General features: G+C 38.5%; 1 protein-coding gene across 1 annotated transcript in view; it reads right to left on the bottom strand.

Annotated features, from left to right (window-relative positions):
* Positions 1–15,631, bottom strand: part of LOC137651466 (uncharacterized) — a 17,743-nt gene extending 2,112 nt beyond the window's left edge. Inside the window, exons 1-3 of the mRNA XM_068384691.1 lie at positions 15,567–15,631; positions 15,097–15,224; positions 3,321–3,553 (exon numbers count right to left, since the gene is read on the bottom strand). Coding sequence (XP_068240792.1) covers positions 3,321–3,553; positions 15,097–15,224; positions 15,567–15,591 — 386 coding nt within the window. The 5' untranslated portion in view covers positions 15,592–15,631. The remainder of the gene's footprint in view (positions 1–3,320; positions 3,554–15,096; positions 15,225–15,566) is intronic.
* Between the last annotated feature and the right edge of the window lie 1,495 nt (positions 15,632–17,126).

The following is a 17,126-nucleotide window of genomic DNA, read 5'->3' on the forward strand; positions in this document are numbered from 1 at the left end:
GGAATGTAAGTGTATAGTAGTTTAGGGAAATAAGCGCCGCAGAAAGGTTAATTTTTCTTGAGTGAATCATTGGCCAGTAATTTCCCCTGTTTCATATTATAGTACAGGTGATAATATTTGAAAGGAATTGTGCAAATGGTGAATCAAGTATAAAATTGACACACTGTTTTCCAAGTGATACTCGCCAAATCTGGCCGATTGGTCAGCTGAAAATCCAAGGTGGCCACCAAATTGTGCAGTTTTGCTTAGAAGTATTTATAGTTAGCCTGAATTGCATGATCTAGATATGGATTTCTATGTTTTCAAGCCTTCAAAAGTAGATTTTAATATTTACAAAGGAAAATTACAGATTTTCAAGCTTGTTAACAATTTTGTCAAGTTGGCCACATATTGTCCGTTTATCATTTGATGACACTTGTACTACAATGTTGAAACAATGACACTAGATCTCCAGCTATCCAGCTTTTACTGCTTACATATGCAGCTGCAGAGTGATAAGCAGGGGAGCGCTGATTATAAGTCCTTGCATCTTCCTTTGCAGCCTTTCTTACTGCAACATTGTCAGTTCCCAGCAGCTCGCTGCAATAGGGTGTAGTTTCCAACATATCTACCATATGTCTTATGTATCCATCCCCATACAGCAGGACTGTTTGTGTCTGGATTGAGATTGTTACCTGGCCCAAGATGATCCCCAGCCTAATAGGCTGCATGATTTATATGTTCTCTGAGGGCTGCCTGGTTTGGTGGAAGAGTTGTATGGCCTCTGCTTGTGGGCAAAGAAGTCCTAGTTTTGCGTCACCCACACTAGCAGCTGTGCATGATTTGCGTGTTCTCCGAGGGTTGTCTGCTTTGATGGAATTGTTCTATGGCCTCTGCTTGTGGGCAAAGAGGTTCAGTCCTTGATTCATCCACAATAGCAGCTGCTCTTAATCTGTCGTACATTAAGACTACAAATCCCTCCAACATCTACAGCTCAAGATCACAGATAAATCTTGGATGCTGGCGAAGATTAGTGAACGTTTCAGAAATATAAAAAATATGGGATTCCTCAAGCTTTCTCAAGCCCTATTGCAGAAAATATCTCATGGACTGGAATCCATCAAATCTTGGGTCCTTGGCCATTAATGATAATACTCCCATTAGTCGATGCAACTGCTTTTTCAACATCACAAGACTGCCCAACAACTTCTTGAAGCTGTGCTGTAATTTCTAGGATCATGTAAAATATGCTGAGCCCATTCTCATGGAGCATTTCAATTATTTATCTCTTCCTTGTCTTAGCCATCACACTCAGGCCCATGTAGACTGCAAAAGGTGTTTCACAGTCCTTGGAATGCCTGTAGACATTCACTACTTCCTTATGTTTCTCAAGACAGTTGTACTGTAGGAGTTGTGATTTAGGAAGGTCATATTTTGATGCTCCATGCTGGATTTGGGACGTGATGTCTGCTCCATGTTCTCTCTTGCATACACATTGCAGCATTAATGGGGGGTACAGCCCCTTATATGTCTGTGTCATGAATGGTGAAGCTAAAATCTGAATTCTAATAGAGCATATCTCTTCTTATCAAACAGCTTTAGCTATAGAGATCCCATCACTAATTGGATGCTGAAGCTACAACATTTTCAAAGCCAGCAGATCTCGCCCTTTGTGGTGCACTTGCAGCTTGGGAATGTGTAAAAGCAACTTGTCCTTGTAGATTAAACATCAGGTGATTTAACACAAAGCTGTTCCAACTTCTACTTGTAAAGCATGGTCAAGTCAGCTGCATGTAGTTTGAGGAGGCATTTTGTATCACCGAGTGTTTCTGCACATTCGTTTAATCTCTCATTCATTTTCATTGTTGTTGCTTCTCTAAGCCCCTCCCTTCCTTTTGGCTTGCAAAAAAAAAAAAAAATAAAAAAAGTGTTTTAACTTCTTAAGACTTTTGTGGGATCTTATACTACCCTCATCACTGTTACCTACAGAGATTGAACTTTTATCAGTGCTTCTCAACTTTGTGTTGTCAAATAGAATAGAAGCCTGATGCTCTCATGATAAAGTGCCTTCTTTTGTCTATATGTTTCCTCTATCCCTCTACCTTCAAAGTCTTGCAGGGTCGTAATTTGATTGGCAGTGCTTTGAGTTGGTTAAACAGGAATATTCTTTGCCAAGGCCATATATCTATCAGTCCTTATTCGGGTAGGATTGGCAAGCAGGAACTTTCGATCTTCTTTCTTAACCTCCTGACATGAAGAAAACCTGGTCCAGTCAATGTTCCATGATGTTTCAGTAACACTAGCATCCTGTATGGGATACAACTAGGTTCTTGCACTGTGCCCTACATCTAGTCCGATTTTTCATTCAGTATCATAACTCTCGTGTTGTTTGTACACCATCCAGATAACTAAAACCCTGTTATCCTTGACATAGCTCTCCCACGCTGGCACGTCCTGTCCATTCAGGTGCAGCTGTCTTACAGGTTTGGGGTTGGTTATGGCAGCAATTGGGGCACTAGTAGGTTGTTGTATTTTAATGTCGACATACATTTCTTAGCTGCCACTGAACCCCATCCTGAATACAACAGTGCTGTCACAAATGTTCCATGATAGTGGCTGATATTTTTTCCAAGAACTACAACTTCATTCTTTTGAAAGTTTTGGACATAGACATATACCTTTGTGCTACCCGTGGTTTACCACTGGTCTGAAATGAGAAATTTAGTTCATAAAATGTGTTAGTGTGCTTTACAAACAGTAAAATCTTGGAACATGTATTGGTTTGCTTTAAGAAAGTAAATACCAGGGGAAGTATCAGTGTGCTTTATAAGCATTAAAATCCACTTCAGTAACCTTGAAAACAGTAATCCATATATACACTAGATCATGCAATTCAAATTACAAATACTAAGAAGCAAAACACCAACTTTGGGCGGCTAATTTAGCGGTTATCTTGAAAAAACCTGCCATCTTGGATTTTCAATTGACCAATCAACCCGATTTAATTAATATGACTTGGAGGACAAGTATGACAATTTTGATGCATGTATCATCATTTGCATGATTTTTTTTCTTTAGACTATTAAGTATGAATCTGGACTGGCCAGAATTTACTATTAATGGCCTGTAGTAGTGTGGTTGCAATTCACCTTGGTACTGATTTCCTTTGCATATTCTAATCTTAAAATATAACCCCTTTGAAGCCATGTTATTTTTATTTATTAATATTCTTTGCACTAGGATAAAGACCTCATCATGTAGGGCATTGTATGAACTATAGTTCTCCTAAGGACTACTACTGTTACTAAAACATATCTCAGACAAATCTTGTGTCAACATACGCAACATAAGGAGACTTCGTAGGAACGTTAACCAGCAGGGAATTCATCATGGAGAATGCCCAATGAGCACCAAGAAACGGCTTGACATCTTGGCTGGGCACGGAGGTGATGACAAGTAGACGAGTCTCCCATTCCATTAGAAAACCTTTATCAGACCACTCTGCAAATGCGTCCAGAAAATTCACGTTTTGGCTGATTAGCATAATGGTTGTACACCACGAACTCCTTCGTACCTGTTAGGAATTACAGCTTTTAATGCCATTTGAATGCAGTAGATTTGCATTTTTTAATTTGGAAATGTTTTCGTTGGTATATGACCAGAATTTTTTAAAACGTGCTTACTCAGTAATGTTTGATTCAGTTTTTTGTTAGTTTAATTGCTATATTGTTTGGAATATGTATTTTTTATGATTATTTTATCCAACCAGTGCGTTTTTGTAATTTAGGGTGGGGGGAAACCTTATTACAGAAAACACACCCTGAATTTTACCACAATGGTATTGTAGAACAAATTTTATAATTTCACGATTCAATCTCGGAAATACACCAATTTATATAAAAATGGAACAAGACAGAAGAGAGTAAGTAGCTGGATTGGGTTTAGAGAAAGAAGCCACGAAGGTGGAAGAGTCCATTTAAAATCGGGTGTCCACCTCTATCGGCCAAGTTTTGCTGCTTTGAGTATACTGCAGATTGTCCCATCAAATGTAGACAAATGGATAGGTATAGGGGTTCTTTTGTCTTGGTCTCATACCATAAATGAAAGTGGAACAAAAAGTAGTGGTACATTTACTGTACGTAACCACATAATAGCTGCCATACATAACAATCTATATAATTTTAAAGGTAATTTAAGCTACTTGTGTGGTACAAAAAAATTAAATATCCATAAATATCCAGTGCTTTATTTTTGGGGTATATTAGCTCACAATATCATATATTTTTAGCTATGCTTATCCTGTATTTTGTTATCATTCTGTTTTGAAAACGCTTTTGTCAAATTGCAACTATCAAGTGACACCGAAGCGAGTATCCTTAAGTGAAAGAAAAATTTACGCAGACCGAGCTAAAAGAAATCTTATGAAGTTCTAAAAATAAATAGATAGTGTGAGTGTATATATATATATATATGTATACAGTGAACCCTCGTTTATCGCGGTAGATAGGTTCCAGACGCGGGCGCGATAGGTGAAAATCCGCGAAGTAGTGACAGCATATTTACCTATTTATTTAACATGTATATTCGGACTTTTAAAACCTTCCCTTATACGTAGTACTGTTAACAAACCACCCTTTAATGTACAGAACACTTAATGCATGTACTACAGCACCCTAAACTAAAACAGGCACAAATATTAAAGGCGATTTTATATCATGTGTTTCCTAAACACCTAAAAAGCACGATAAAAAATGGCAACCAATGTTTTGTTTACGTTCATCTCTGATCATAATGAAGAAACAAACTCATTTAGTGTACAGTACACATATATAGGTTAGTTTTTGCATCGATTATATTGATTATACAGTACTGTATGTTGATTTTTTTATTACCAATGTTTTAGTTTACGTATTTTTCTTAGGACTTCCAAATGAAATCTTTTTCTTTATGACGCCGCCTGAAACGACGGCGTGTACGCTCAGTAAACAACCACGCTCAGAACAAACAAGGCATTTAACGCGCATGATGATAGTGATAAATAATGATACAGTACATACAGTATTTACAGTAAAAGCATTTACAAAATATGTTACCTTACAAATATAAATTATACAGTACTTGTACGTAGCAAAGCAGGAAAACAATTTGAGAGAGAGAGAGAGAGAGAGAGAGAGAGAGAGAGAGAGAGAGAGAGAGAGAGAGAGAGAGAGATTGTTTTACGTACGAATGTAAATTTTAAACAAAAAAAATATGATAGGTTACAACATGTAGACTTTTAAAACCTTCCCTTTAACTTAATGCATACAGTACGTACATTACTAAACTATAAAACAGGTTAAAGTAAAAAATAAAGATTGTTACTGTACTCACCACGAAAGAAGTTCAAGAAAAACTTGAATGACGATGGCGATGAATTTGCTGCACAGTAGAAATGATGATGATGAAGCTGATGATGTGTTCTACTGTGCAGTCAATGATAGTATTTTACGTCTCTTCAGACGGAGGTGCCTTTTCCTGGGACACCTCTTCAACTTCTTCAATTTCTTCCGAAGGCGTACTAGCAGGAGGAACTGGCTCTTTTTTGCGAGGCTGGAAGAACATTGTGATCGGAAGTTGTTGCCGCTGCTTCTTTTTTCGATCCAAGAGCATCCTGTAGGGAGTCATGATGTCATCGACCTTATTTGAGAATTGCATCGAGCGAACCATATCCTCGTCCCACTCTTGTAACATTTCTTTCGCCTCCTTCATATGGTTGCAGAACTTGGCAAGCCGTTCTAATGTTAAGCCCGTTTCTTCGACATTTTCTTGGGTCTCTTCCTGGGCACCCTCACTCTCTTCCTCACTTGCCGATTTCGTCAGGTCTTCGAGGTCTGCGTCAGTTATGGGCTGGGAATGGCAGTCCAACAACTCGTCGACGTCTTCAGTCGTCATGTCGCCAAACCCGTCACCCCCAATTATGGCAGCCAACTGCACAGATTTCCGTATTGCAGAGTGTTGGATTTCCGACGGAGTAAATCCCTTGTCGTCGTAAACAATCTCGGGCCACAACTTCTTCCAGCTCGCATTCACGGTTGCAGGTTTCATCTCTTGAAGTGCCTTTTGAATATTCTGCAGGCACGTGGCTATGGTGTACTGCCGCCAGTACGCCTTCAAGTTGAAATCTTCATCCTCGTCATCTTGGGCAGCATCCACACACGCAACGAGGTCCGCCAAGGTATTCTTCGTGTAGAGGGCCTTGAACGCCCTGATAACCCCCTGGTCCATCGGTTGAATTAATGACGTGGTGTTGGGTGGCAGGAACTCAACCTGAACGCCCTCACGCGACAGGTCAGTTGCGTGTCCACCAACGTTATCCATAAGGAGAAGGATCTTGAATGGCAAGCCCTTCTCTAAGAGATATTCATGGACTTGCGGGATGAAACACTGGTGGAACCAGTTGGAGGTCAGCATCTTCGTAATCCATGCTTTTTGATTATGCATCCAGTACACGGGAAGGAGATTCTTATTTTTATTTTTCAAAGCGCGAGGATTTTTCGACTTATAAATAAGCCCCGGCTTTAACAAAAATCCAGCAGCATTGCCACACATCACGAGGGTAACGCGATCCTTGAATGCCTTAAAGCCAGAGGCTTTGGCTTCCTCTTTGAACAGGAAAGTTCGCGACGGCATTCTCTTCCAAAACAAGCCGGTTTCATCCATATTAAACACTTGTTCCGGCTTGTATCCACCTTCAGCGATAATGTTCTTGAAAGTCTGGTTCACGTAAGTTTCAGCAGCGGCAGTGTCTGCGGAAGCAGACTCCCCATGCAGGGAAACGCTTTTCAGGGCGAAGCGTTTCTGAAACTTCGCGAACCATCCTTTGCTGGCGGAAAAACGTTGTTTCTGACGCTGGGAATCAGTGGAGGTCCCTGGTTGAGGATCATCTACATCATCATCTTCTTCAGCATGGTCGCCATCGTCGTCATGAGGTTCCTTTGCCGCAAAATTCTCATACAAGCTCAAAGCCTTTGTTCGGATGGTGTTCGTATCCAACGCTATGTTCTTCTTCCGACAGTCGGCAATCCACACAGCTAAAGCACCTTCCATGCGTACGATCGTTTTATTACGCGTTGTAACGACTCGCTTCGCTGATCTGCTAAAGGTGATTGCAGCAGTCTTTCTAATGTTCGCCTCGTCCTTCTTGATGTAGCGAACGGTGGATTCGTTGATGCCAAAGTGGCGGCCGGCGGCCGCGTAACTTCTACCATCTTTTAACATGTCGAGAAGCGTAACCTTCTCAGCTATCGTCATCATCCTTCGGTGGCGTTTAGGCTCACTACCAGCCTTACTAGAAGCAGAACGCTTGGGAGGCATTGTAACAGAAAGTTCAACAAAAAGTTCAACTTAAAACAGTCGCACACAGCACAGATTAAACTTCACAAAGTTAAGAACGTCTACTCAGCAATACGCGGAAAGAGAAAGTGAACGATGCAGCCCCGCGAGAACTTTGATGCTGCGGGTAGAAGATGCGGGCAAAACACCAATCACAGGCTAGATAACAAAACTTGAGTTCTGATTCGTCATCTATCAGCGCTTGAACCAATCACAACCCGTCTTATACAGTACTATGGTGCGTTGGTTACTCATAGAAGATGTCCCGCGCACACTGAACGTACGTAGATTAAGTACAATACCGTAATAATAATAAATAATGATAATAATACTGTACAGTAATAATAATAATAATAATGATTAATAATAATAACAATAATAATTTTATTAACAACAACAACAATAATAATAATAACAATAATAATAAAAATTTACGTACGCTATTTTACGCCTCTCTCTCTCTCTCTCTCTCTCTCTCTCTCTCTCTCTCTCTCTCGTACGCTTACAGTATTCGAATTGTGATTTTTGCAACAAAGAATATTATTGGATGCAGTACTGTACTACGTACGTATACATACAAAAGATTCATGGAAAAGAAGCACATCCATTACAGTACACACCATTCTGATATGGTATGACTGCATCTGATTTGCGTTTCATGTTCGATTTAATTTTACTACGTACTGAATTATCGTATGATCACATTCTCTTTTCGTGTTTTATTTCTTTCTGTGCTGAATTATATATCATATGTAATGCAATGAACAATCAGTAAAGAGCAGATATTACTAATTTAATGGAATTACAGGTAACAAAATATCGTATTTGGTTGTCTTCAGATTTCGCGGTATTTTCGAATTTTCCGGAAAATCCGCGATATGTATATATATATGGGTTATGGGAAAACCCCGCGAAGTGGTGAATCCGCGATGGTCGAACCGCGAAGTAGCGAGGGTTCACTGTATATATATATATATATATATATATATATATATATATATATATATATATATATATATATATGTATATATGCCTCCTTCTATACCGTTATCTCTACATTAAGGGGTTGGTTGCCTGATGCTTCTACTCCAGTGCCTTCTATTAAAGGCATCCTCTTCCCCCAAATATTTGCTCTCCATATCATCCTAAACCTTATCTCGCCATCTAATTCTCTGCTTCCCACTTGATCTCCCCCTAACAGGTTCCTCCCAAGCCCCCCTCACTCCCCACCATTCATCCTTAGCACTTGGCCACACCATCTCAGTTGTGACTCTCTTATCATCTTTGTAATCTTTACTACACCTGCCATTATTATTTCATCATTTTCCAATCTTTGTGATATTCCCATAAGCCATAATCCACCTTAGCATTCTCATCTCTATTCTCTCAAGCTTTGAATCCTCTTTTCATCTTGAAGTCCAAGTTTGCAATCCATACATTAATATTGGTCTTATTACTGTGCTATAGATCTTGTCTTTTACTTTCACACAATCTTATCACATACCACTTCTACTACTTCCCTCCACTTTCCCTGTACAGCTTTTATCCTATTCTCAACTTCAGCCTCACATCCTCCCTCCTGATTTATGGTAAATCCCAAGTATCTAAATTGTTCTACCTGTTTTATAAAGGCTAATTTACTTTCACACATGGCTATCCTGCCCCTACCTCCATAACTGTTCACCATAGCTTCAGTTTAATCCACATTTGCCCTTAAGCCACCCCTTTCCAAAGTCTGTTACTCTACCACCCTTCTCTGCAATTTTTTCCCCATTCACACAAGTAATCACCAAATCATCTTCATATACTGCAGCAACTCCCACAACTCCATTTCTGATCCCTTCACTTAACACACCCAAGACCAACACAAATAAAAACGGGTTCAATGCTGACCCCTGGTGTAATCCATGACAACTTCAAAGTTTTCTGTTTCTCTAACAGCTATTATTACTTTTGTCCTTGTTCTTTTGCATATCATCTCAACCATTCCAACCAACTTCTCTGAGACTTTCCTCTTCCTCAATCACCTAACATCACTTCTCTTGGTATTCTATCATAAGCCATCTCTAAATCTACAAAAGCACAAAAGAGCATCTAGGTTCCCTCGTCTCTTTTCTTGTAACTGCCTCACTATAATGAAGACATCCAAAGTCCCTCTCCCCTTCATAAATCCATACTGCTGTTTCCCAATCTTTACAACCATGCTATCTCTTCTAGTACCTTCTATCTAAAACTTTCAAACCATTCTGTTACTTTAGTTCCCCTGTAGGTACCCCATTACATGATGTTAATTCTAGATCTTTTTCTCTTCTTTGGTTTTATACCTCTCATTTTAAAATCCATCACTACCAACCTATATTTTTTAACACAGGGTTCCCCCAAAATCACGTTACCATTTATCACATTTTTCTAATCTGCTTCTCTAAGCAATATGTAATCTATTTGGATTTCACACACCTCTTTCATAGGTTATCAGATGCTTATACAACTTCTGAAACCAGGTATTCATAAATGCTAAATCAAAACTGACCCAATGAGCCAATTCTAAGATGTACTCCCCCCACTCCTCATTTCTAATTCCAAACCCATGGCCTCCATGTACTTCCTCATAGCCATCCCGTCTCTTCCCCACTGAGCCATTCATGTCCGCCCCTGTGATTAGCTTCTCTTCCTCTTTCACTGTTCGAATAGCAGCCTTAAACTCTTGTTTAATTTTTTCTTTTTCCTGTTCTTGACAACCCATGTGGGAGGGGCTATGTAATTATCATTGGGATCTCTAAAAGCCTATCATTTATTCTCTTTACTTCTACCACTTTTTCTTTCCAGTTATTACCTATTATGACCCAAACTACATTTCTCCCCTCTTGTGATCCGCTGTAAGAGTTTATACCCATTTCCTATCTCTCTAGTTCCATTTCCTTTCCATCTAGTCTCCTGCAGGCACAAGACATCTATCATCCTCCTCTCCATCACATCCACTGCCTCCCTCAATCTTCCCATTAGTGTACCAACATTCCAAGTACCCGCTCTGATTTTCTGTTCTCTCACCAACTTCTTTGGCTGCAGTTGTGAACCCACGGTACCCATTATCACCTCAGTAGGGGGATCCTGACTTGCGTCTCTTACAGGGGACGCCCTAGCCCCATCAACATTTCTAATAGTACCAGGCATGGTATTAAATTTGGCAGAGGGTTTCCACAATTGCATGACCTTGCAGTCATATAATGTGTTTATGATATATATATATATATATATATATATATATATATATATATATATATATATATATATAAATACATATATATGAATATATGTCACTAACACTTGAGATTTTAGTCAATGTAAATATCAACTACAATGGCATTTAACACCAAAGTCCATCGTGGGAATATATATCCACTGGAATTCATTTAATGATAATAGCTTCTGGCCGGGCAGAGATTCAAACCTCTGCCTATTCAGCTGAAAACCATTCCTGCAAGGACTCTACCAATTGAGCCATCATGGGACATATATAAGTTTATGACAAGTCATCCTACATATTCCTGTCGAATTCAGAAATCTGTTCATAGACTTGAAATAAACCCATCTCCACCATGATAGCTAAATTGAGTTTACAACACGTTATTTATGATTAATATATATATCACTAACACGTGATTTTAATCAATGTAAATATCAACCACAATGGCATTTAATACCGAATTCTATCTTGGGAATATATATCCACTGGAATTCAGTTTATGGTAATAGCTTCTGGCCGTGCAGAGATTTGAACCCCTGCCTATGCAGCCAAAAACCATGTCTGCGAGGACTCTATCAACTGAGCTATCGTGGGACATATATAAGTTTATGACAAGTCACCCTGCATATTCCTGTCGAATTCAGAAATCTGTTCATAGACTTGAAATAAACCCAATTCCTGAATTCGACAGGAATATGTACGGTGACTTGTCATAATCTTATATATCTCTCTTGATGGCTCAGTTGGTAGAGTCCTCGCAGGCATGGTTTTCAGATGAATAGGCAGGGGTTCGAATCTCTGTCTGGCCAGAAGCTATTACCATTAAATGAATTCAAGTGGATATATGTATATATATATATATATATATATATATATATATATATATATATATATATATATATATATATATATATATATATATATATACAGTCAGCGCGGATCGCTGTGTCCGGGCAGCATCCGCCGTGCATTCATTTTGGTCCCCCCCCATATCTACACTAATACACAATATGAATCAATAAAAATTTAATTGAACACTCACCAATATCCCTGCTACTTGTCTATAGGGTAGCCTTTCCTCTTCTTGACCTCCAAAAGTCGTCGAGGAACACTATCGGCGAGGTTTTGGAGTATTTCAGCAGGTATTTCCGCCCACACCTTATGGAGCGCCGCCTCGAGAAGTGTCACGTTTGTCGTCACTTCTTTACGAAGGCGGGCTTTAACTATCGCCCAAAGGTTCTCAATGGGCGAAATATCAGGACTTTGACCTGGCCAATCAGGAATATAGTTCACTTCGCTATTTTCCAGCCACTTTTTCACTTTTTTAGCCGTATGGCAAGGGGCACCGTCCTGCTGAAAAATTTCAGCTCCTGTAGCCGCAAAACAATCCGCTAAATCGTCTTTTAAAATGTTCAAATAGCGGTCAGCATTAACCGTTATGCCTTTAGGCAAAACAACAAGGCTTGGGGCACCACCGTAGGCAAACGAACCCCAGACCATAAGCGATGCTGGGTGCTTAACTGTCTTGGCCGTGAGATTAGGCTTAAGAGGATCTGACCCCTTTCGCCGCCACACTTTTTTCCCGGTCGTCTCACTCACACAAAAGGTCTCTTCGTCACTCCACAAGACACTACGCCACTGCTCCAAGGTCCAATCCTTGTATTTCTTGGCAAAAGAAACCCTCCTCTGCCTTTGTTTCAAAGTTATAGCGGGCTTCTTTCGCGCGATCACTTTCTCGAAGTCGAGGCGCTTCGACAGGTTTTCCTGAATCGTACGAACACTGACGTCGCTCAACAATTTAGGGTTCTGTTCTTTAAGTTGCTTAGCGGTTAATGTTGGATTTTCTTCTAGGGTTCGCTTTAATATATGTAAAGTACGATCAGGAATCTTCCGGGGAGGGGAACCAGCCTGGGAGTGAGAAGGGACCTCGGCGCTACCTCCTGCCTTGTACTTCGCCACCAAGCGCCTCACTGTCCTCTCGTTCACGCCAGTATTCCTGACGATTTCCTTCGTTTGCTGACCTAAATTATGACAGGTTATCACTCTAACAATGTCATCGTGACTTGTACGGGGTCTAGACATCCCGGGGGGGGGGGGTTGATACACAAAAATGCCACGCGAACTCACAAAAGAACGATTGCAACTCGGCCCTCTCAACCTGATACAACCTCACTCCACGACTACAGGAAACACACTGGCTAGCTTCCACCTATGCAGATATGTAGATGCCAACTTGTATAAAAAGATGCCAATTAGTCAATTTGTCCCAGTCTATTTTTTCCCCGATAAACCCCATGCCTCCGATTTGCCCGGAACGCTGTGTCCGGCCCACTACCCGGACGCAGCGATCCGCGCTGACTGTATATATATATATATATATATATATATATATATATATATATATATATATATATATATATATATATATATATCTCCAAATAAGCCATATATTTTTGGTACATTAATGTCTGGAAATAAGCCATACATTTTTGATACATTAATGTCTGGATTCTCTTAACGACCTCGGGATCAGAACCCCAGGTGAAATCACATAAAGATAACAGCTTCAGACGAGCCGCGAGTCGAACCCCCGTCCAGGAAACTTGTCTTAACATCGGCATACCACTTGGCCACGAAGAAAGATCTTTGTTGCCAAGTGGTATGTCAATGTTAATACAAGTTTCCGGGACCAGGGTTCGACTCCCGGCTGGTCAGAAGCTGTTGTCTTTGTGTGATTTCGCCTGGGGCTCTGATCCCGAGGTCATTAAGAGAATTCAGACATTAATGTATCAAAAATTGATGGCTTATTTGAATATGAAAAACACGTCTAAATGTGCAAAATTTATCGTATATATATATATATATATATATATATATATATATATATATATATATATATATATATATATATATATATATATTTATTTATTTATTTATTTATTTATATATATATATATATATATATATATATATATATATATATATATATATATATATATATATTACATACACACACACTTGTGTGTGTTCATTTGTAGAATTTTGCGTGGATGTTTTGATATTTGGTCGAAAGTCATGTGCTTCAAGATAAAAATGTGTAGAATGTTATCATTATTAATGAGATAGAGCAAGTAATTACACATCATGAGAAATGAATTAGTTTAAGGAAAATGAACATGAATATATCAAACCCGATTTTTTTTTTTTTTTTTTTTTTTTTTTTTTTTTTTTTTTTTTTTTTTTTTTTTTTACAGTAACGTTAACGAACTATAGCAAATAACTTGTCACGCGATGGACTATATGTATGCGTCTGAACTGGTAGCAAGCAAAGCATCTTAGATAATCGAAATAATTCGTATGCTGTCATAATATGAACACTCGTGTGCATGGTTCAAACTTGAGCACGTGGCCATTACTTAAGATGCTGCTACTTTTTAAACTTTGATTACCTTAAAGCTTTTCCAGTTTCCTTAAATTTGAAGCTAGTGAAACCGAAATTAGCTTAAGAATATCATTACCTTAAAAATTACCTTGAAACCATTCAAGTTACCTTAAAAGTTTAAACCCTGCTCGTGTGTGCAACAAGTCAATATTTCGGTAATGAAACTTGTATAGTAAAAAGCATGGTTAGATAGTGTGAGGTCACAGTAATGAGAAAAGTAACTTACGTTGTTGTGTCCCGGGGAATACTCACTTGCCGTGCAGTTGCAACCAAGGATTTAAAGTTGTCGGCGAAGGCATCTTTTTGTTGATTTGATGCGACCTCCAAAACGACAGTTCCCTCGGAGAGAGAAATTCCGCTGAAATCCTTAACGGAAGGAAGTGGCCATTTCTGAATTATTTCCTTTGAGAAATCGTTAGCTAGGTCAAATTTAGAATTTATCTATTCACAATTTTGTGAAAAAGTATACGTAATATAGTGCACTTCTGGTAAGTGGTTTTTTTTTTTTAGTCTCCCTGCAATTAGATTTAGGGTTTTATTATTGTGGAATTTAACACAATCATTATTCGGGTTGATTTTGCTCTTGGATTGGAAATTGTTAGATTTAAGTAGGCCTACGCATAGGGTAAATAAACCCATTGGGGTGGTTTATTTTCTCTTAAGCGGCAAAATATTCTAAATTTAATGAGCATTTAGGTTTATTATTTTCATTACTACTACTACTACTACTACTACTACTACTACTACTACTACTACTAGGTAAGCTACAACCCTAGTTGGAATAGGAATTCACAAGAATCCCACCGGCTTCAACAATGAAAGTAGCCCAGTGAGGAAAGGAAATAAAGAAATAAACTTCAAAAGGACAATATATTTTGATTTCTTGCGAAAGAGAGAGAGAGAGAGAGAGAGAGAGAGAGAGAGAGAGAGAGAGAGAGAGAGAGAGAGAGACTACGCTGATCTTTTTTTTTTTTTTACTCTATATTTTCAATGCTCAAGTAACCGGTATACCAAATTGGTATGAAAATAAAAAGAAAATATAAGTTGAACATTTAGATACCTTAAAAATCGTTGAATCCGGGAGATGGGCATCGGTAAAGATAATGATAGAGCAATGGCGTTGATCCAACTTCTGCAAGATGTCTGCTAGTGGTCTGCGCACGGTCGAGAAAAACAGTTCATTGCTGTCTGTGAATATTAAAAAGGCAGCATTAACGACAAGGTGACGGATTTTTGGATCTTGAATCAGAATTATTATTATTATTATTATTATTATTATTATTATTATTATTATTGTTGTTGTTGCTATTATCATTATTATTATTGTTGCTTATTGTTATTGCTTTTATTAGTATAATTGCTGATATTCTTTTTTATTGTTTTTTTATTTTAATTTTAGTTTATATTTTTATATTTTTTTTGTATATTATTAAATTATTTTTATTTCTCTACTATTATGGCATTCTGAGATAAACATGCGACACTTTATTAATTTTTTTTTATAAAACAAAACTATTGCAACGAACTTACCGTTTCTAGCCACATGCAGCGCCATTGTAGCGCAGAGGAGTTGTAGGAGACTCAACTTCGTAAGATTCATCTGGAAAATTAATCTTGGCTTATTTGTTTTATTTTATTTTATTTTACTTTTTTTATAGAAGGAAAAAAATGTCATGAGCATAGTGAACGGTTGATGAAATAAGGATTTGGCTTGCAGAATCGTTCTTCTTTTGGCAAAAACTGAACTTCGATTGATTGATTGATTGATTTGAAAATTTTCTGGCATCCTGAAAAGGTACCTCGAAAGATCAGTCTTACAGTTTGTTACTCTCTGTGTTCAGATACACCACGGTGGCTACAGTAAACATTTTTTTAACCTTCAGAAGTAAATCATTAATGCAAATTACAAACGAAGACCCTTGATATAACTGTGGCGACCGGACTACAATGCAATTCGCGTCTTAAAACTTTAATCTCGTCGAACTCAGGTTTGCCCTCAGATAAGGGAAGGTATTGGAGTCTTTCTTATCATATATGATACCGGTAGGTACACTAATGACACGCAATTTTCATTTTGTTGACACCCTTGGAACGTCATAAATTTGGAAGAAATTATCATGGAATTAAAACTTGCATAATGGTTCAAGTCGTGCTACTCTCTCTCTCTCTCTCTCTCTCTCTCTCTCTCTCTCTCTCTCTCTCTCTCTCTCTCTCTCTCTCTCTCTGATTTGTTCTCATTTACTTACGTATAGATACTGAAACTTTAAAATAATAGTTGTTCTTATGGAGGATCATCCGAGAAAATCAAATTAACCGTGACGGACGATTGCCCCCTTGTGTGGATCTGCCAATTTTGTGAGTTGCTACCACAAGAAGGGTCTATATAAATACTACCACCTGTGGTGCAAATATAGAGCATCATTACTCACCTCAAAAGAATACTTATACTTAGATAAAACTCATAACCATGAAAGTAAAAGCAGCGATACATTTTTTAGTACGCCACATGTTTGCCGAAGGTAGTATGTTGGCCAGGGCACCCGCCACCCGTTGAGATACTACTGCTAGAGAGTTATGGTATGTTTTGACTGGCCAGACAATGCTACATTGAATCCTTATCTCTGGTTACGGCTCATTTTCCGTTTGCCTACACGCGCGCACCGAATAGTCTGGCCTATTTTTTTACATATTCTTCTGTCCTCATCCACCTGACAACACAGATTATCAAACAGTTCTTCTTGACTCAAGGGGTTAATTACTGTACTGTAATTGTTTAGTGGCTACTTTCCACTTGGTAAGGATATAAGAGAGACTTTAACTATGGTAAGCAGGTCTTCAAGGAGAAAGACACTCCAAAATCAAACCGTCGTTTACTAGTCTTGGGTAGTGCCATAGCCTCTGTACCATGGTCTTGGGTTAGCGTTCTCTTGCTTGAGGGTACACTTGAGCACATTATTCTATCTTATTTTTCTTCCTCTTGTTTTTTTAAATTTTTTGTTTATAATGGAGATAATTTTCTTAAAATATTTTTTCTTTCCTCACTGGGCTATTATCCCTGTTGGAGCCATTGGGCTTATAGCATCCTGCTTT

The sequence above is a fragment of the Palaemon carinicauda genome, chromosome 13 (genome assembly GCF_036898095.1).
Source record: "Palaemon carinicauda isolate YSFRI2023 chromosome 13, ASM3689809v2, whole genome shotgun sequence".
Lineage (NCBI taxonomy): Eukaryota > Metazoa > Arthropoda > Malacostraca > Decapoda > Palaemonidae > Palaemon > Palaemon carinicauda.